At 31.3% G+C, this 21,296-nt stretch overlaps 4 protein-coding genes and 1 pseudogene across 7 annotated transcripts in view; 2 read left to right on the top strand and 3 right to left on the bottom strand.

Moving 5' to 3' along the window:
* Window positions 1-2,119, bottom strand: part of LOC123214650 (phospholipase A-2-activating protein) — a 9,178-nt gene extending 7,059 nt beyond the window's left edge. Inside the window, 4 exon segments of the mRNA XM_044634560.1 lie at window positions 480-693; window positions 1,062-1,188; window positions 1,191-1,392; window positions 1,964-2,119. Coding sequence (XP_044490495.1) covers window positions 480-693; window positions 1,062-1,188; window positions 1,191-1,392; window positions 1,964-2,023 — 603 coding nt within the window. The 5' untranslated portion in view covers window positions 2,024-2,119.
* Window positions 2,120-8,234: 6,115 nt separating this feature from the next.
* Window positions 8,235-21,245, top strand: LOC123214289 (probable 1-acyl-sn-glycerol-3-phosphate acyltransferase 5). The gene is made up of 4 exons (XM_044634054.1): window positions 8,235-8,367; window positions 19,684-20,354; window positions 20,787-20,959; window positions 21,116-21,245. The coding sequence occupies exons 2-4, from the start codon at window positions 19,965-19,967 to the stop codon at window positions 21,243-21,245; spliced, it is 693 nt and encodes a 230-aa protein (XP_044489989.1). The 5' UTR covers window positions 8,235-8,367; window positions 19,684-19,964.
* LOC123214425 (probable 1-acyl-sn-glycerol-3-phosphate acyltransferase 5) lies at window positions 8,257-11,971 on the top strand. Of its 4 annotated transcripts, XM_044634180.1 has the most exons (5): window positions 8,257-8,367; window positions 9,377-9,512; window positions 9,630-10,218; window positions 10,545-10,675; window positions 11,388-11,971. In XM_044634180.1, exons 3-5 carry the CDS (start codon window positions 9,698-9,700, stop codon window positions 11,816-11,818), a joined length of 1,083 nt encoding a protein of 360 aa, XP_044490115.1. In that variant the 5' UTR covers window positions 8,257-8,367; window positions 9,377-9,512; window positions 9,630-9,697; the 3' UTR covers window positions 11,819-11,971. The 4 variants fall into 4 exon arrangements, with proteins under 4 accessions (XP_044490115.1, XP_044490112.1, XP_044490114.1 ...); XM_044634177.1 differs by having other exon boundaries at window positions 8,350-8,468; window positions 9,377-10,218; XM_044634179.1 differs by lacking the exon at window positions 8,257-8,367 and adding an exon at window positions 8,412-8,432 and having other exon boundaries at window positions 9,377-10,218.
* LOC123214424 (UPF0496 protein At4g34320-like) lies at window positions 12,070-13,954 on the bottom strand. Its single transcript, XM_044634176.1, has one exon. It carries the CDS (start codon window positions 13,454-13,456, stop codon window positions 12,350-12,352), a length of 1,107 nt encoding a protein of 368 aa, XP_044490111.1. The 5' UTR covers window positions 13,457-13,954; the 3' UTR covers window positions 12,070-12,349.
* On the bottom strand, window positions 16,266-17,081 carry LOC123214290 (annotated as a pseudogene).
* Window positions 21,246-21,296: the final 51 nt, after the last annotated feature.

Raw genomic sequence — 21,296 nt, 5'->3', positions numbered from 1 at the left:
TGTAACTGACTTAGTCATATGAGGGTTTATATGATGAACAATGAACCAATAGTTTATTTTGGGAACTTTTTTGTTAAAAAAATATTTTAAAATAGAATTTTAGGTTTTTCTTGTAATTTTATCATAATAGGAAGATTTTGTATCTTGACTAATCTTTTATTATTCTCCAAGTTTTGAAAAACAAAATAAAGGGTTTCTTAGTGGTCAGGGTAAAAGAGTGAGCAAAATAAAATTCAAAATATGGGGAAGAACTCTGCTTTAGGGCTCCTTCTCCCTCTCTTTCTGTTCTCACTTCATTCTCTAATGAGTTGCTGCTTGCATTCTACTTTATTTTTATTCTTTCTGTGTATCTATCTCTTCATCTTTATTTCTGAGCGCTAAAGCTATTTTATGTAATACATTTACCAAAAAAGATTATTGAGAAAATGTGTACAAAATTAAAAAAAATAATAATAATGCACAAACTGGATAATATCTACTAAAACTTTGATAACAAAATAATAGTCAGTAAAAAAAATAAAGACCTGAAACAAGTTCGCCAGAAGGCATCTTTAATAACAAATAATAGTCAGTAAAAAAAAATAAAGACCTGAAACAAGTTCGCCAGAAGGCATCTTTACAACTGCTTGGATTGGTGCATTATGTGCCTCCCAGAACTCAACAAGTTGGCCATTTCTCCACCGCCTTAAAGTACTGCAGCAGAAAATCCCAGCAACAAAGTGATTTTATTGTTAAGAAAATAAAAAAAGGCAGTTTAAAAATTCAGCATTATCACACACATTTATTATGCACAGTAAGGCAATTGTGCACTCCACTAATTTGGACAAAAAGAGCATGTAAAACAACATCTTTTATTTATAAGCAGGTATATATTTGGTCAGATGAACTACATCTACCAGAGCAGTGCTAAAGCTTCCCAAATTTTGAGATATCAGAATCAATATAAAACAGATACATGAGAAAAAAAAAAAAAAGCTTATTAAGACTACTAGAAACTACCCCAACGAGAGAAAAGGAAAATTCTGTGACACAAATGAAAATCTTAAGAAAAGTGAGGTTACCGATCTACAGAGGATGACACAATATCCTCATCATCCAATGCGACACCAGTGACTTGCAACTGATGACCCTTCAATGTTTGCACTTTCTCGCCAGTTCTCAGGTCCCAAACCAAGACCATTGTGTCCATCCCCCTGACACAAGTCCACCTTCCGGATATTCCTCATTCGGTGAAATCCATGCCAATGGACCAACAAAACTTGTATGGCCCCACAGTATTTTAGAAGAAAGATACTTTCGCTTGTCTGAGGCATCTAAAGACCAGAACCTCAGAGTTTTATCTCTTGATGAAGTTGCTATCCCCACGTTGTCACATACACATATCCCACGAACCTAATTCATCATAACCATATTCAATCAATTAATTAAAATATACAAATCGCAATCTATCATATGAGTGTTTGTACAAACATGTCCTGATCAACAACAAATTCAACTACTGTAATTCCCAATTTTTCATACATGCCACAAACCCAGTATTCACGCAATCAGATAACTCAGTTTTAAAATTTCAAAACAATGTGAGTACCTTTCATAGTGAGCATAATTTTTACCACAATTTTTAACTTTAAAAAACCCACTAATTTGGCAACATAACCTGTCATTTTTTTAACATATCCCGTAAAATAACGTGCATAACTAAAAAAAATCTATAGGGCATCTGTCGATGCAGCAGAAAAATTATCAATCACTCCAATTGGATCAATTCTGGACATAATCCATAGTCGACTCGATTAATTTACAATTCACATACATGCTAGTGTTTGATAACTAAGTTGAAAATAAAGCATTTTCAGACACTGAGAATTAGCTGAGTGATTGAATCCGCTATTGTTAGTTTGTGAATGTAAAAATAAATAAACAACTAAAATAGAGTAGTAAAAACAGTTAATGAAGATCTTACGTCGTCTTCGTGGCCTCGCAGCTCACAACTCAATTGATACTCTTTGAAATCGATATCCATTATTGAGCGAGAGAGATTGAGAGACACGGGGTTTTAGAGAGACTTAAAATTGTTCGACTGGCATCGCTTCATTCCCAAGTTTTTATTTTTTTTTTTTACTTTCTCCTTTGAAAAAATATATATATATATATATCCTTTATAATTTCTATATGTATTTACAAAAATATCCGTATAATATGTTAAATGGTCAATTGGTCATATTCGCAGTCTAAATTTGAGAAAGGGTATCTCAGTCATTTCAGTCTGTATTATACCTTTCAAGTAAATACTTCGGATCGTATCTTATTGATTTGACAATATCAAATATTGAAGTTTTTAAAACTAATATATATATAAAATTATGCATCCTCAAAAGTTCTGTAATCCCTCGACGTTAAGTTTTAGAGGAGTCAGTTTAGCAATAATCACCGACTCGTTCCCACTTTGAAAAAAAAAATAAAAATAAAATTATGTATATTTATAATAAATATTAATTTAAATGTAAAAAAAATAATAATATATACATAATTTTAAATTAAAAATAAAATAATATTTAATATATAATAATAATAATAATTCATTATTGATATTTAATCATAGAGCCCTTAACAATACTCTTGAAAAAAAAAAAAAAAACAAATCTATTCAACATTTTGGATAATAAAAAGTACAGTTCAACTTTTATTACTTTGTTATAATATTTTTTTATCAAAATATATATTTTAATTTTATTAAAATATATACTAAAAAATGAATAAAATAAAAAGAAAGAAGATGTTATAATAGAATAAAATATTTATTTTTTAAAATAAAAATTTTAAATTCTTTTAAAATTTTGTTTCTTTAATTTTTATGTAATTAAAATAAAATTCAGAATTCAAATTGAAAAATATATAATCAGACAAATAATATTATGATTTTCATATAGTAAATCAATCAATTTTTTAATGTATTTGTGTTTTTTTTTCTTTTAACTTGAAGAGAAAATTGTTATATCCCCTCATTGACAGTTCTTAACAGAAAACTTTTATTGCTTCATAAGCCTTACAAAATTTTGTTATTTTATCATTATTGAATTTTTTGTAGGACCGTAAAAAAAATTTACCCTTTAATTTTACCATTTTGTCCTGTTATTAATTTATACTATTCCGTTAAATAAGTAATAAAATCACTTTTAAAATTTAATTAATGGAAATATTTGAATAACTATTTTATCTATCTTGCGAATATTATCAATTAAAGAAATTTAATTACCAATATTATTAACTTAAATTATTTTTTATTTTTTTTTTTTAAAAAATAAAGATAAATAAAAAATAGACATAAATCCATGGATGGAAAGGGATGAAAGGTAGAGGTGTTCAAAATTGGTTAATCAAACCGATTTGCCAATTTTTTGAAATCATGAACCAAAATTGAAATAATTTAAAGATTAATCGATTTTGAACCAAATCGAAAATACCAATTAACCAAACTGAATTTTTTATTAACCAATTTTTTTAACCGAATTTCAAAAAATTATCATATTTTGTTATTTTTCTAATTTTTTTGAAAATATATTCAATATTTTATTTAATTTTTTAAAAACCGGTTCAGTTTGGTTAACGGTTTTAAAAATTAGACAAACCAAAAAATCAATTTTTTTATATTTTTGAACCAGTATCCGAACCGATTTTTCGAATAACCCATTTTTTGGTTTAGTTTTTTATTCGATTACGTTACCGGATAATTTTGAACACCCTTAATGAAAGGAGATTTCCATAAATTTTAAAAATTTTCAAAACTTAATCATGAAGTAAATTGTTAGTTTTTTAAACCAAGGAAGAGAAAGCGATATAAATTTTTAGAGTTTAAAGGCTTAGTGATAAAATAATGATTTTGTTTTTGTCTCTAACAAAGGTTAGTCTATGGGTAAGTGTTTAAATTTTTGAAATATTATGAATGTACTTTTAAAATTAGAGTAAAACTTAGGTAGAAAATAACCTTTTGGCCAAATTTTTATTCAGTATATGTTAAATGTCTTTTTTCCATCTAGACCCCTGACATTTCATTGTCAATAAGTTTGTTCCTTTCACATTTAATCTCAATCCTCCTCTGCATTTCATCCTTGACTCTATATGTGTTTGTTCTAATCTTAATTAATATACAAAGATTTTGCAGAGTGAGAGATTATTATACTTTCACAATAGATATTAATTAAAACAATTTACATTTTTTGCACAGAGAATAATAAATAAGTTGGGAAATATGATATCATTTCATGAAAATAAATGTTTTATTAAAACGATTATTTTATAAAAAATAATATTAAGCCAAATATTTTATAAAAGAAAACTTATATTATAAATATCTAAAACTAGAATAATTTAATTTATAAGAAAATTAAAATATTAATTGATGATTACCATATTTTACATAACTAAATATTGGATTTTTTGATGTGATTTTTTGTGACCATTTGATATAAGTAATTTTAATTCTCATAAAATACGATACATTAGACAGTGTGAATTAGTTAATAATTTTATTATCTATTATAATGAGAATGATTGAAAGCATGTGTAAATTGGATATAGAAAAGTTTTTAATATGGTTCGATCGGTTACTTTGATGTTTACACCCATAATTATGTTGTTAACGATTTTGAAAAAGTGTTTGAAACACTCATTTTAAAACGAATACCCTTTAAAAAGGAAATATATTTATAAAAAAAAAAAAGGTGTTTAGACACATCATCATAACCAAGTTTCAAAATCCAAAAAATAATTAATGTGCATGGATACATAATGCCGAAATACATCGAATAAATAATACATGGTTCATATCAAATCTCTCCTCATGCATCCAATCCCAATAGGCGTGCACTCCTCCCTTGCCTCGCAACTTATCTCTTACTCGCAAGATAACCACAAGGAATGAATTAATGCTAAACATTAAGAAGTTTGTGGTCTATAAGTTACATTCATAAGCACACAACTCATCTTTATAACTTAGCACAAGGTGCAAATGTTGTGTAATCTTTAGCTTGTACAAGAGATGTTGTGTTATTGTTGTATGATATTTAGTATGAGATAAAACGTTGTGTGATATTTGACATGAGTAATCTTGGTTACGGTTCATGAACCGACAGTTTCGGTTTGAAACTGTCGTTCACGGTTCAAAAAAATAAAGATTTTGAACTGAAACTATAATAGGACAGTTTGTTTATGACCCCAATTCGAAACCGATATTGAACCGTCAATTCTAATACATGATCTTGATTTAATTTTTAAATTATTAATTACAATAATTGAAAATTAAAAGAAATACTTGAACTTAATTTTTTAATTAAGCTTCCTACGTATCTTATTGGGGTTTAGAAGAATCAAAGTCTACATAGTTCTCTTACCTTTGCATATCCAATAGTCGACAGTACCCCCTTATCTTATCATTCACCTACTCTATCTTGACTATTATTTTTCGTCATCGAACTATCCATAGTTAAATCAAATAATTTTTTATTGAAGTTCACTTTTATATCTTATTGGTGTAATTCGGCTCTTGAACTATCAACTTTTATATATAAATAAATTTAATTATATAAATAAATTATATGATTAATTATGAAAGATAATAAATAAAATAATAAATAAAATTAATTATAGGAATAAATTCTATAATTAATTATGATTGCATAATAAAAATTGAAATTAATAAAAAATAAAGAAAGAATTTAATTAAATTTGAGAGAATTTGATTGAAAGATTGAGAGAATTAAGAATTGAAAGGATGAGAATGAGAGTAAATGAGAGAATTTGAAGGATTTAGTGTGGAAAGTTGAGAGATTGAATGGATATACATAGGAAAAATTAAAAAAAAAATTTAAAAAGGGGGGGTGAAACAAATTTAGAAAATATGCAGGGGACCTCCCTTACAAAAGATTTTGAAGCAGGAACGTTGGTTCTTTTTTTTTTTAAATTTAAAAAATTCAAAAAAAAATAAAATTACCGGTTTAGAAGATATAAGCCGCTGGTTCATAAACCAGATGTGAACCGGTGATTTTATAGTTTAAAATTATATAAACCAGAACCGAACCGTCAAAATTCGATTTCGGTTCCAGTTCAATCGGGTTTCGATTCTGATTTTATTTGGGTCGATTTTGATCTGGTTCACGGGTCAAACCGGCCATGGCCAGGTCTAGACATGAGTTTATGAGTCACTATTATGTGATCTCTAACTCATAAACCCAATGCGAAAGCATAAGGTTATCTTATGATACTTATGAGATATTTCATACATATGTTTGTAAAAGTTTGTGATCATGATTTTAAGAAAATATATCACAAATTTTTACGTATGAGACGAGTGAAATGTTTTACATATATTATGAGATTCTTAGGTTGATGAGTTATGTGGGACATAGAGATCTCGTGGTACATGTGTCTTGCAAGGATATGTTTCGAAAGAAATATGTTGTGAGCACCCATGAGCAATGAGATAATTTATGTCTATGGTAAGGTGAACCCATAGATAAGTGTCATACAATTCACCGTATTTACCGTGACAACCATGGATAAGTATTATTATAGTTTAATTATGTGCACCTATAGAGAGGTGTTAAACAAGTTTAGAGATGTTGGATTTATGGTTTACAATTAATGGTTTAGGCGGTTAAGAGTTTATGGTTTAGGGTGTAAAAGGTTTGAATTTACAGTTTAAAAATTATGGTTTATGATTTATGGTACATAGTTTATTGTTTATGGTTTAGAATTTATAATTCATAAATTAAGATTTATGGTTTACAATCTATGGTTTAGGGTTTATAGTTAACAGTTTTGGATTTAGGTTTTGTGTATATGGTATATGATTCACAATTTAAGCTTTGCGTTTAGGGTTTATGTTTTACAATTTAAGGTTTATAGTTCGCCATTTATAGTTTATAGTTCATGATTTATAGTTTACAGTTTATAAATTACAATCTATGGTTTACCGTTTAGGTATAGGGTTTATCAATCATAATTTAGGGTTTAATATTTATTGATAACATTTTAGAGGTTTGAGTTTATAGTTTAAAATTTATAATTTACGTTTAAGGTTTAGGGTTTACAATTTATAACAACACTATCATACATTGGTAGAATATCATTTAATCTCTTTATATAAAAGAGTCTTTAAACCCCGCGAAGGAAAATTGCATTTCAACCCAATAGGCATGAAAATGCATTTTGGGCTAATCACACATATGTGCACCCATAAAGAGGTGTTAAATAAGTTTAGAGGTGTTGGATTTATGTTTTACGGTTAATGGTTTAGGGTGTAAAATGTTTGAATTTACAGTTTAAGAATTATAGTTTATGATTTCTGGTATATAGTTTATTGTTTATGGTTTATAATTTATAATTCATAGATTAAGATTTATGGATTTCAATCTATGGTTTAGGATTTATAGTTAACAATTTAAGATTTAGAGTTTGCGTATATAATACATGATTCATGATTTACGTTTTGTGTTTAAGGTTTATTTTTACGATTTAGAATTTATAATTCACTATTTACAGTTTATAGTTCATGATTTAGAATTTATAGTTTATAAATCATAATCTATAGTTTACCATTTAGGTATAGGTTTACCAATAATAATTTATGGTTTAATATTTATAAAGGCCAAAGGACTATTTCCCACCCAAGGTATGCTGTTTTCTCAAGTTTCCTCCTATTAATTTTGAAAATCTCATTTACCTATCCGTGACTTGTTAAAATTAACGGTTTCAAGGATAAAATCGTCATTTTGTCTGCATTATTAAAAATAAACTTAAATTTGATTTTTTTCCTCCTCTAAATCCTAAAAACTAACAATTTTCCCCAACCTAAGTTTTAAAAAACAACATTTCTCCCCCTAGGGTTTTCAATTTTTCGAAGTTAGTTTTCAGACGTCGTTTCTTTCTCTCCGATGACCTCCAGGCAACGATTCTTCCTTTCCGGTATAGCCTCCTTCCGACAGTTTTTCTGGGTATTGTCGACGACGAAGACGACTCGTCTTCGTCAAGACAATTCGTTTTCATCAGAGACGAAGACGTCATTCTTATAATATTATTTATTTATTTTCGTTTTTTTTTAAATTATAATAGTTGAGATTATTTTTTACTTTTATTTCATCAGAACAAATAAATTTCAAAAAGCCAATAATTAAAAACTAGAAAAACTACATGCTGTTGAGCAAATTTTCACGTTGTTTATGTCAGAAAGCAGTGGCAGAAAGCGTAATTTAATGGAGATGGAAGCTCTTTTCGTGACAGAGTCTCCCTTACTGCACTACTCAACAGGGCAGAGTTCCAGAAAGCGCTCTTTTCGTTACACCAAACTACACCAAACTACACCAGTAGAAGGTAAACTATTTCCTTTCCCATTTCTTCTACATCTGCTTGGTTACCGGGAAAACAACGCTACAAGGGTAAAAATATTCGAATCTTTAGATCTTACTTAAAAGGTACATATGAGAATAGTCCTTGAACCGTATTTATCATTTTTGCGTAAGTTTTCACATTTGGAAAGCGAAGTCAGCTGTTGCTTCTGCTTAAGATTTAGATTCATGCTACAGTCTGATTTAGATCGGCAGTTTCGTTCCCAACTTAACGTCACGAGACTCGTTCTGCTTTCTTTATATGAAGTTTACGATCAGCTAGTGTATTTTACCTTTGTTGGTTTGTTTATGTTGAGATTGGAAGTTCTATTGGCATTTTCAAATGTTAATTAGGTTATTGTTTGTTTGTTCTTTTTAGCCGTTTACCTTAAGTGTACATAAGCATTGGCCCGGATCAAAAAGCATGTACAGAGTTTTTTAGAGAAGCACTTGATAGATATAAGTTATATTTTATGGAAAGCATTTTGTAGATAAGCCTTTAATAAGTGTTTTCTTTATCGTTGTTTAAGTGTTTCAAATGCTTTTATTTAAGTGTTTTTGCTTCTAATAGCTTTTCAGAAGAACACTCCCAACCACAACATAATTTGTTGGTGCGGCTGTATCAGCAAAAATTTAGCAAGTTAAGTCACAATACTTGAAGCAAAGCCAAAAAAAATAAAAAGGAGTACTCATCGGACTTCACTTATGCAATAAAATGATCTTCATTGGATTATTTAGATAGTTTGCTAACCAAATGAATGTCCAGAATGTATGCCAATCAAGTTACTGGTTCAGTTGTAGATCTTGTAATGCTTGATTCTCTTTTATAAATAAGAAAAAAACTGCCAATATGAGAAATTATATAACATAATTGTCTATCCATTGTTACATTAGGCCTTTGGACTTACATTCATTCTTCCTAGCTTACCATTCTTTTCATTCAGAATGTTGCATGCAACTCAATCTTACTAAATTCTTATTGACTGTATCTGCAGGTTAAAATATAGTCTCTTAATACAATCAATTCTGGCGCATAACTTCCTTACAGTGTCCATTATGATCGAGGCATACTTAGCTGAGCAACCCAATACTTAGTTTCTGGAGACTTGAAGTTTCAGTACTCAAATACAAGTGCCTACCATTGGGAATTTGATCATCTCTTGAATATTATCATTAACAATAAAACTGTGACTTCTAAACATACTGTTAGTATAAATTTGTCTGAGGCAGTGTATCTACCTCTGACAGGTTGTTTTCAATCAAATTTTGGGCCATATGGACTTCGAAACTCCAACAATGGAATAAGGCATCGCCCAATGACCCCACTAAGGGTGCTTAGGGGTCTGATATGTTTACTGGTTCTGTTGGCAACAGCATTTATGATGTTAGTCTATTGGGGTTTTCTGAGTGCTGTCGTGTTGCGACTTTTTAGCATACATTATAGCAGGAAAGCAACGTCGTTTTTCTTTGGTGCTTGGCTAGCTTTGTGGCCTTTTCTCTTTGAAAAGATAAATAAGACTAAGGTTGTTTTTTCTGGAGAGTCTGTTCCAGAAAGGGAACGTGTTTTACTTATTGCAAATCACAGAACGGAGGTTGACTGGATGTACTTGTGGGACCTTGCCTTGCGGAAACAATGCCAGGGATATATTAAGTATATCCTTAAGAGTAGTTTAATGAAATTACCTGTTTTTGGTTGGGGATTTCACATTTTGGAGTTCATCTCAGTGGAAAGAAGGTGGGAGGTTGATGAATCAAACATGCACAAAATGCTTTCAACTTTTAAAGATCCTGGGGATCCCCTTTGGGTTGCTCTGTTCCCAGAAGGCACAGATTTTAAGTAACTTCTTCTTTCATTCTTTTTAGTGTTTTGGATGCCCCCTTTATTCACTCGATTAGTACTGCTCATATATACATGATGCTTTAGGAAATATAGCAATCACATTTTCTGCATTTACGAATTTTTCCAATTTTTTTCTTCATCATATCATGAGGCCTAATAGATTTATGCATGATGTTTTAGGAAATATGACAATCACATTTTCTGCATGAACGAATTTCACCAATTTTTTTTCTACATCTGTCTGTATGGCCTAATAGATTTCTACTTTAGTGTCAGTTTTTTAATTCATTGAAGCACTGAAGTTATTTATTTCCTTTAACAAGTGAACAGAAGTGCATAAGAAGTCAAAAATATGCGGCTGAAAATGGCTTGCCTATCCTGAAAAATGTGCTGCTTCCAAAACAAAAAGGGTTTTGTGCCTGCTTGGCAGATTTGAGGGGGTCCCTGGATGCAGGTTTGCTTTATTGTTCTGTTCTTTACTACTTAATGAAAACTAAATAAATCTGTGTTTAAGAGGAATGGACTATCCTACTCTAGCATGAATTAATTTTTGCCTCTGGACTGAGTTTAATTTTTGCTTTTGAAATTCAAAATTATTATAAAATTTTATATTATATCAGTCAAGGTATTTTAGTGTTGATATTCAATATAGATAATTAGGGAAATTGACAAAATTAGATTTAGGAGAAACAAGAAGATTTATCCTCCATTGGAATTTCTCTCAGTTCTTATAGTTTTACTTTTCGGCTACAATGGGTCAGACAATGTAAGATTGCTAGCATGCTGATATATTGGGCACAGGCATGAGACAAAACAGTTATACAGTAGAACACATAAAATTAGTACTTGTAGGAGCCTCAGTTTCTCTGTCAGCTTATGTATGTCAAAATTTTGGATTTCTGTTTGGCCATTTCAATGTTGTATTCGACCAGCTAACCTGTGGCTCTAAAATTGAAGCAAATCTTCAATGCTATTCTCTATTTTATACTGTTGTCTTTTTCTCACAAACTTTTCTGTTTTGTACTACATTTTGTTGTCGACAACAAGATTTGGTGTTTGTGTTCTCTCTGTGGTTGATTAGCTTGAAAGATTATAAAGCATCATTGTGACACTTCTATATGCTTGCTTTTCCAGAATTTATTTGTTTGTTTTCTGTATTGGTGCAGTTTATGACGTGACCATTGGATACAAGTATCGTTGTCCAACTTTCTTAGACAATGTCTTTGGTGTGGATCCTTCAGAAGTTCATATTAATGTCCGACGCATCCCTGTCATTGACATGCCAACATCTGAAGAGGAGGTTGGTACTTGGTTGATATCTACATTTCAGCTCAAGGACAAGCTGCTTTTTGATTTTTATTATCAAGGACATTTCCCGCATGAAGGAACAGAGGCAGAGCTCTCCACAGTTAAGTGCCTTGTAAACTTTACAGCCGTTGTTGTCTTAATTAGTGCAACAACATATTTCACACTTTTCTCATCCGTTTGGTTTAAGATTTATGTTTCTTTAGTTTGTGCCTATTTGGCATCTGCTACCTATTTCAATGTTCGCCCGGTGCCAGTTCTCAACTTTGTTAAAGCTATGTTTAATCACTAACTATATAATCTTTTCAGACGGTTTCAAATGGGTTTTAGGTATTGATTTCTGGCATTCAAAATGTTGCAGGCGAACTACATTTTACCTTCATGTGATCAGTTGATGTTATCAGTCATTGGTTTAATTAGTAAGATTAGATCTTCGATTTTCTAATTCTAACCGACTGATCTATCGTGATGGAATGCATTTCGAAATTAAACTGTGATATTAAAGAGCAATGTCATGATTAGTCAGCTACATTTAACAGAGACTGGAATCAAATCTAGTATGATTGATATTTACAATAAACAATGTAAAGCTTGAATCTGAAGAAAACATCTATTGCCCAGGAAAGAATAAAACTAAATAGCGTGTTGTTGAATGGCAGTCTCGCATTATTTCTATTTCTAGATCCAGATATGGTGGATTCATCATGCAATCTAAGAATCAATGAAATTCAGAGTCTTCTTGCCACAATATAGATCATAGAAATTAAAATTATGTCCAGAGAAGAGAAACACCTAGTAGCAGAAGTGTAGGTTCATCTTTGAATCAATGGTTAGGATGCTTTATGATCCTCTGCACAACCACAGTCCTCGCCCTCCGGATATCCCGACTGCACATATCAGCTTGCGCTTCCAGATCTTCAACATACCTCATGAACACACCCAGCTTCTTCTTGATCTCTTCCACTGCAATCTTCACAGCTTCTTCCTCAATCGCAAAATCCACATTCTGCAGAAGAGCTTCAATCTCGATCTCTAGTCGATCGATTAGAACCCGGATGATGTCTAAGTCCTTGATAGCTACATGGGTACCCACTTGCATTGAACTGATCACCTCCCTCTGCCCTTTCAATGCACTCTCATAGTTTTTCCACAGAGAATCAATCCATTTCCCCATTGAACCCAGAGGGATAGAACTAGCTGCTGCAAGCGCAGCTGCAACAGGTGGGGCAGCCGTGGCGGCAGCCACAACCGAGCATATCAACACTGTGGCAAAAGTAGCAGCAAATATTATATTTGAAACCTTCCTCCAAGCATGGATATATTTTAGCTTCTTATCGAGCTTGTTCTTCCTCAGTTGCAGCTTCTCAAGCATGGAAATCTGTTGCTTATGAACAGATTGAAATATCTGGAAGAAATCTTCAGTGAAAGGATCCCCAGCCGCCTTGAAATTCTTTAATTCCTCAAGAGTCCTCACATACCTCTGCCCTGCTTTCATCTCATTATTCTCCTCCTCGAATTGTTGCAGCGCCACCAGAATGAGCAGCTGGCTATCGCGAGCGTGCTTCAAGCACTTCTCCAATGCAGTACAGAAATCCAATGTCTGCAAGCTGCTCTCGAAATACTCCTCCACGAGCTCGAACAACTCCTGACTCTTCCATATATCTTTCTTACATTCCAAGATAACTTTAACCACCTCCTGGTTCATCTCCAGAAGAGACTCAGTAGCCACCTTGAGAGAATCAAACGAAAGTGCTCGAACTTCAACACCGACGGCCAGGGTATTGATTACGCGACTGGTTCGTGCTTGCAGGGTGGTGTCGAAGCTCTGCAAGTCGGCGTCAAGGCGGCAAGCAGCCTCGTAGGAGATGAGTTCGGTTGTGAATTGGGAAGAAGAAGTTTCATTAGTCTTCTTGCTGATGTTGGCCCCCATTGCTTGGCTCAAAACAAATTCAGATAGAGAAATGCTGGGAAAGATCAGAGTTTATAAAAAGGAAAGGAAGAAAGAAACAAGAGGTGGACGAAGAAGGAAGAATCTTAAAGAGAATTAAAACCGTTAAGGGCCAAGAATTAATGATGGAAATGATCAAGATTTGAGAATAGCTTGCACGCATGAGATAAATGGTGAAATGGCAAGTATTTTTATAATATATGTGTATAGGGTGGACATGGAAAACTTCGAAAGCAAGATATTTCTCTCTCCCTTTCTTTACAGTTTCAAAGGGCTAAGAAACTGTCACCAACCAACCACAAGCTGAAATTAGCTAGCCAGAAAGAAAGCACTTTCCTGAAAAGCTCTTTTTTACCTTGGTAAAAAACAGAAACAACCCTTTACAACATAATGTTAATTGGGTTAACAAATAAACTCAGTCAACCGGAGAAAGTGATTTCAGGCTGAAGCTTTATTTTCACCATGGAAATTCACAGAGAGAAGGAAGCCGGTGGCTTGAGCTCCAAGAAGTGTGGTAGCAAATAATAAATAACACAAAGACAAGGGAATCCAAGTCTTTTTCAAGTAGATAAACCAAATGATTCAAGTCACCTGTTTTGTGACCGGGAAGTAGCCGGAAATATTTTTTCAAATGACGAAAATGCCCTTATACAGGTCAAATGAAATTACAATAACTATTTCTAATAGTCAATTTAAAGTAAGCTAATCCAAGCTATTACGTATTAATTGCAAGCTGGGTTTTGTTTTGTTTTGTTTTCTTTCTTTCGTAAACATAATTTATTCTTAATTAGCTCATAAACGTGGGTATTATTTTTTTGATTACTCTTGTTTTGGATTATCTTTAGTCAAATTTTAAAATGCTTAAACTATAATGAAGCAAACATTATGTTAAATTCAAATTATAATCGAGAAATGAGAAAAAAATATTCCTGATCTTAATTATTTTCTTTTTTTTTTACAAAAAATAATATAATTAAAATATCATACACTAATTTTACGTATACCAAACAAATTATTTCCAATTTTTAATTTCTAAGCGTTACGCAATTTGCTAATCACGGGCTTAATTACTAATTAGAATCAATAATGTGAAATCCCGAAACTATCGTGGCAATGTTGCAATTAACCGCAAAATCCAGGGCCATTTTATGCAGAGACGCATGAAAGAAGCCTTGAAAGACGAAAACGAAAGCGAGTTGTTTTCTCCGCGCGCGTTTTGCGGAGTCAGAGGTAGCAGTGAAACGTCACAAGCGTGGCAACGCGTGGCGGATAAATAATGGAGACATTGAGGCCGCCATTTGCCATTTGTGGAGTACTAGATTTTGATTCCACGCCACGTTTTGCAGTCACGTGCTTGGTAACACCTCTGGTGTATGTTGAAAAGCCACGTGAATGATATTCGGCTTCATCGTTATCTTCTTCTTCTTCTTTGTTGAACAGAAAAGAGGATAATGGCTTCTGATCTTCTGCGAAAATTCTTCCACATTTTCTTGGAATTCTGTTTGGCTCCACTTTGTATTTTTCTTCTATCACCAATAATTCTGCTTGGCCAAGCATTAAAATTTTAAAACTCAACTTGCACTAATTAATTAGTTAAATTATATTTTAATTTTAATATTATATATGCCACAAAAGTATACGTAAAAGAATGTTTTGTATCTTGCTAATACTCATCATAATCCATTTTACAATAATAATAATAATAATAATAATAATGTTGTTATTATTATTATTATTATAAATATTATTATTTTCCGGAAAAAGTTTGGATAAATCACAAGTTTACATATGTTCAACTTCATTAAGTAACCCTAATTCCACTATTTGATCTACTTGTTTTGCCGCAAACTTGTAAAAAGTTGGTAGCAAGACATCTAACCAAAGAAAATGATAATCAAGCAGATTCTGAATTGTATAGTTGGATCCTTCACAGGAGTTGCAAAAGTTAATGGAACAGCCTACAATGATGGAGATGTAACCCTTTTGTTTAATATGATGAATGGCCATCTGGGTATGGTGACAAAACTCTTAAGCCTTGGAATCTTCATCAGGGTTCACAAACCCAAACAAGACAACAATTTCATGCTCAGAGACTTCGTTAGTGGTAATATTAAGACCTTTTTGCACTTGGATTCTGTCATTTCTGATGGAAAATGAGTGGTAAGCGTAATGGAAAGTTTTGTTTTCCTGTGCCTATTTATCTTCTTACTGATAGCTAAACTATATGAGGGAGTAAAACCTCCAAGAAGAAAAGGAAGAAAAGAGATTTTTTTTTCCTGAATTTTCTTTTATGTTGTTTCATTAATTTCGCAAGAGTTTATGTAACTTATAACCTAAAATATGAATTCTATTTAACCAAAAAGTCCATATATATATATATATATATATATATATATGGAAGAGACTAATCTAGACTTTATATGCTTTGAAAGATTTAGTGATATAAGAGAATGATTATGTGATCATTTGAGGGCTCTACTTTGAGATGTATATAAATACAAGCCTTGTTAAGTATATGTATGAGGTGAATATGCAAAATTATAATTAAAATTCCATTCTCATATTTGTTTGCTCACATATATATGATGATCAATATTAAATTAGGATTGTAGTAAGGGGAGGTTCGATGGAACATTAGATATTGTCTTGCCATATAAGAAAAGTTAATATTTAATTGCTGCATTAAAGACACTGATATTTCTACCTTATTTCCTTCTAATTCGCCATGGAAAATTTCTATCGAATTTGGGAATAGACTTAAAACTGAAGACTCAACATGGCCCCTTCTCTTTCAAAAATTCACCATCTCTAAGGCATGTGTCATCACTGCATTCTCCCAAGCTTCTTTTGCTTCTTTCTCATTCTTCTCAAATACACTAGTGGCATCAATGCGGTGAATCTCCCACCCATGTTCATCTCTAAGTCTTTGAATCTTCTCAAGTTGATTATTCACTAATTTCCAAGTGTTATTTTTTATCTCTTCAATAGCAGCATTGAGGAACATTCTTTTAGTGGCTTCATCTACCATATCTTGACCCTCAATTTCAAAGTACTTGTGCATCTCTGGAGCCCCAATAGCTCATCGGATCCCCCGTGTATAGTCTGCCTCAGGATCAAACATTTCTCTGACTTCATCCACTAGCCCCAATTCAACCATCTTATCAACTCGTTTAGCCACGTGCCTGTACAAAACAGGTAATGAAACGTCCATCCAAAGAAAGCAACAATCAAAATTTTTTCTAAATTGTATAGTTGGATCTTCCACAAGAGCTTTGATATAATTGTTAGAACCACCCACAATGATTGGAATACAACCCTTTTGTATAATACTATGAATGGTCGTCAGAGTATGTTCACAAAATTCTTGTGCGGTGAAATCTTTATCAGGGTCCACAAACCCTAGCAAATGGTGGGGCACACCACAAGTTTCATCTTCAGAGACCTTGTTGGTGATAATATCTAGGCCCTTGTAAACTTGGATTTTGTCAGAATTGATAATCTCTGTTGGGAAATGAGTAGCGAGAGCGATGAAGAGTTTGGTCTTTCCAACACCAGTTGACCCCATTACAAAAATAACCTTCTTAAGCATATTACTGGAGAAGTTCATGTTCACCACTACGTCAAAGAAAAGATATATTATTATTATTAATCAGTCTATTTTATTAATTGCAAAAATAACATAGAATAGTTTCCATTTAACTCTTATTCTCAAATAACTCCATCAAATATGTAACAGGAGCTTACTTCTTTGAAAATTACATACAAGATTTTATATTTATATATATATATATATATATATATATATATATATATATATATATATATATATATATATATATATGTATCGAATATTTGAGAGATATCAAGAGAATAATAGCACGATGCATGGTTTGATCTCATGACTAGAGCTTATTTAGCATGAAAATTGAAAAAATAATCAAGAATCACAAAACTTTTCAAGTTCCAAAGTCTTAAATTTTAAGGTGCAAACCAAAATAGACAATGGTTTTGACATTTGCATTTTATGAAACTAACGATTAGTTGTTAACGTTTAATCCACACATTAAAAACTTCAGGATATTGACACTAAAATTTGATAGTATATTAGACTAAAAAGCATTATAAACTAAACAAAATCTACTAAGTTAATGTAACTAATCCATTTTTTGTGCTTTTGAGAGATTAATGATAGAAGAGAATGAATGCAGAAGATACAAATGTTAGAAGAGAGTTATGCTTTTGACTATATATTTAGACAAATTGTCCCACCAAGTAAGAAGATATCAAAATTAAATATGGAAAGTTTATAATTAAATTTCCATTTTGTTATTGACTTTAATTTTTTTTGCTAAAATCTAATTAACTGATTTGTTTCCAAGTTGGATACATTGAACATTAACTAAAAAATATTACTAGGGATGGCAAAGGGAGGAGAATATCAATTTCAATGCCCGTCCCCGTTATAGAGACGACAATGATTCCCCGTCTTATTCCGCAAAGAAAAATCTCTTCTCTATATCCTATAACCACAATATAGATATATTAAATAATAAAATTAACTAAAATTAAAATAAATCCACTATTTTAATTATCACAAATATCATATATTAATCATTTTAATATGCACAATAAAAATATAAATAAATTTGAAAAACATAAATAATCTAAAACTATAAGGATATGTTAAAAATTTTAAGTAAATATATTAATATGGATGAGCGGGGGGTAGGAAAGGGACACATGTATCTCTGTCATCGATTGCAGAAATATTTTTTGTCTTTTTTCTTGTTTCAATTGGGGATAATAAATTTGAATCGAAATTATCATCTTTAATGTTACTAGTCTTAACAATTCATATTTTCTCATTAGAATGTGAAATTGCTCTTACCGAAATGGTTTCTCACTCTAATTGTATAATTTTACTAATTTTTGGGATTAAATTATACCAAGCATATGAGGTAATGAAAATGGAAATTTTATTAAAAAGAAAAAAGAAAAAGAAAAACCCATGTTCATTTTTTATTTGTTTAATCTCTATCTTAACGTCGGGAGCATTTGTTTCCTCCCTATAGGATTCATTTTTGTGCCCTAACTATGATTTCACAACTGAACAATTGTTGTGGCCACAAAAGGGTTAAAATCCAATTATCATAGCTAAATCAAGTTGAAAAAAGAAACCTAAATTATGAATTTGACATATTGATGTCCTAGTTTTATCGAAAATTATTAAGATTCAATGAAACAAAGGGGTTTAATTATGAATTTTCCATAATTAATAAAATACCGTAAAGTCTTCATTTGTTTATTCAATCACTATCTAGGCGAATATGGCAAAATCATTATTGAAGTACCATACATACACTAGGATTTCAACATGTAATATTCATAATTTATTAAAGGACCAAATCAAGACTAATTTGGCACTTTAATCAAGAATTAGCTATATCCACCTCTTATACTTATTATGACAACAAAGTTTAGGTTTGTTTCATTTATTTATTAATGCAAAACATTTCACATTTAATCTTATCATTATAATTTTATTGAAATATATATTAACTTTTTTAATTCCATAATATTTAAATTAGTCCAATAGAATTTTAATGTAACCTTTGGTCCTTATCAATTAATAACGTTTTCTTTTCTTGTGTATAAGGTTGATATACATGACCGTAATCTTGTTTTATATAAATTCTATTGAAAGCATTTTGTAGATAAGCCTTTAATAAGTGTTTTCTTTATCGTTGTTTAAGTGTTTCAAATGCTTTTATGTAAGTGTTTTTGCTTCTAATGGCTTTTCTGAAGAACACTCCCAACCACAACATAATTTGTTGGTGCGGCTGTTTCAGCAAAAATTTAGCGAGTTAAGTCACGATACTTGAAGCAAAACCGGAAAAAAACAAAATGAGTACTCATCGGTCTTCACTTATGTGATGGAATAAAATGATCTTCATTGGATTATTTAGATAGTTTGCTCACCAAATGAATGTCCAGAATGTATGCCACTCAAGTTACTGGTTCAGTTGTAGATCTTGTAATGCTTGATTCTCTTTTATAAATAAGAAAAAAACTGCCAATATGAGAAATTATATAACATAATTGTCTGTCCATTGTTACATTAGGCCTTTGGACTTATATTCATTCTTCTTTTCATTTAGAATGTTGCATGCAACTCAATCTTACTAAATTCTTATTGACTGTCTCTGCAGGTTAAACATATAGTCTCTCAATACAATCAATTCTGGCACATAACTTCCTTACGGTGTCCTTTATGATCGAGGCATACTTAGCTGAGCAACCCAATACTTAGTTTCTGGAGACTTGAAGTTTCAGTACTCAAATACAAGTGCCTACCATCGGGAGTTTGATTATCTCTTGATTATTATCATTAACAATAAAACTGTGACTTCTAAACATACTGTTAGTATAAATTTGTCTGAGGCGGTGTATCTACCTCTGACAGGTTGTTTTCAATCAAATTTTGGGCCATATGGAACTTCAAAACTCCAGCAATGGAATAAGGCATCGCCCAATCCCACTAAGGGTGTTTAGGGGCCTGATATGTTTACTGGTTCTGTTGGCAACAGCATTTATGATGTTAGTCTATTGGGGTTTTCTGAGTGCTGTCGTGTTGCGACTTTTTAGCATACATTATAGCAGGAAAGCAACATCGTTTTTCTTTGGTGCTTGGCTGGCTTTGTGGCCTTTTCTCTTTGAAAAGATAAATATGACTAGGGTTGTTTTTTCTGGAGAGTCTGTTCCAGCAAGGGAACGTGTTTTACTTAAAGCAACTCACAGAACGGAGGTTGACTGGATGTACTTGTGCGACCTTGCCTTGCGGAAACAATGCCAGGGATATATTAAGTATATCCTTATGGGCGTTTGTTTTCAGTTTTTTAAGAGTATTTGGTAATCTATTTTTTATTCTCTTATTTGGTTTATTAGTAATAAAATATTATAGTAATCTTCTATTATCAATACTGATGTAACAGATAATATATATGGTAATCTGATTACCATATTCACTTTAGGTATTTAAAAATTATCAAGATAATTTATATTATTATTTATTAATTTTTTGAGATAAAAATAAATTTATTTTTAATTAATATATGACAGATAATATAAAAAATATTTAAAAATAATTATATTCAAGGTATTTAAGTAAAATAATTTCTTAGTAATCTTTTATTACTTTTAATCAAACATAATAATTATTTATACTTATTAAATTTTATCAAACATAGTAATCATCTATACCTACTAATCTATTTTGATAATAAAATATTATCCAAATCAAATGCCTCTTAAGTGTAGTTTAATGAAATTACCTGTTTTTGGTTGGGGATTTCACATTTTGGAGTTCATCTCAGTGGAAAGAAGGTGGGAGGTTGATGAATCAAACATTCACAAAATGCTTTCAAATTTTAAAGATCCTGGGGATCCCCTTTGGGTTGCTCTGTTCCCAGAAGGCCCAATAGATTTATACATGATGTTTTAGGAAATATGACAATCACATTTTCTGCATGAACGAATTTCACCAATTTTTTTTCTACATCAGTCTGTATGGCCTAATAGATTTCTACTTTAGTGTCAGTTTTTTAATTCATTGAAGCACTGAAGTCATTCATTTCCTTTAACAAGTGAACTGAAGTGGATAAGAAGTAAAAAATATGCGGCTGAAACTGGCTTGCCTATCCTGAAAATGGTGCCGCTTCCAAAACAAAAAGGGTTTTGTGCCTGCTTGGCAGATTTTGTGGGGTTTGATTAACCAATAATAAAAAATTAAAGATACGGTAAATAATATAGATAATAATTTATT

This window comes from Mangifera indica, chromosome 4, assembly GCF_011075055.1.
Source record: "Mangifera indica cultivar Alphonso chromosome 4, CATAS_Mindica_2.1, whole genome shotgun sequence".
NCBI lineage: Eukaryota > Viridiplantae > Streptophyta > Magnoliopsida > Sapindales > Anacardiaceae > Mangifera > Mangifera indica.
This window is presented reverse-complemented; position numbering and strand designations above follow the sequence as displayed.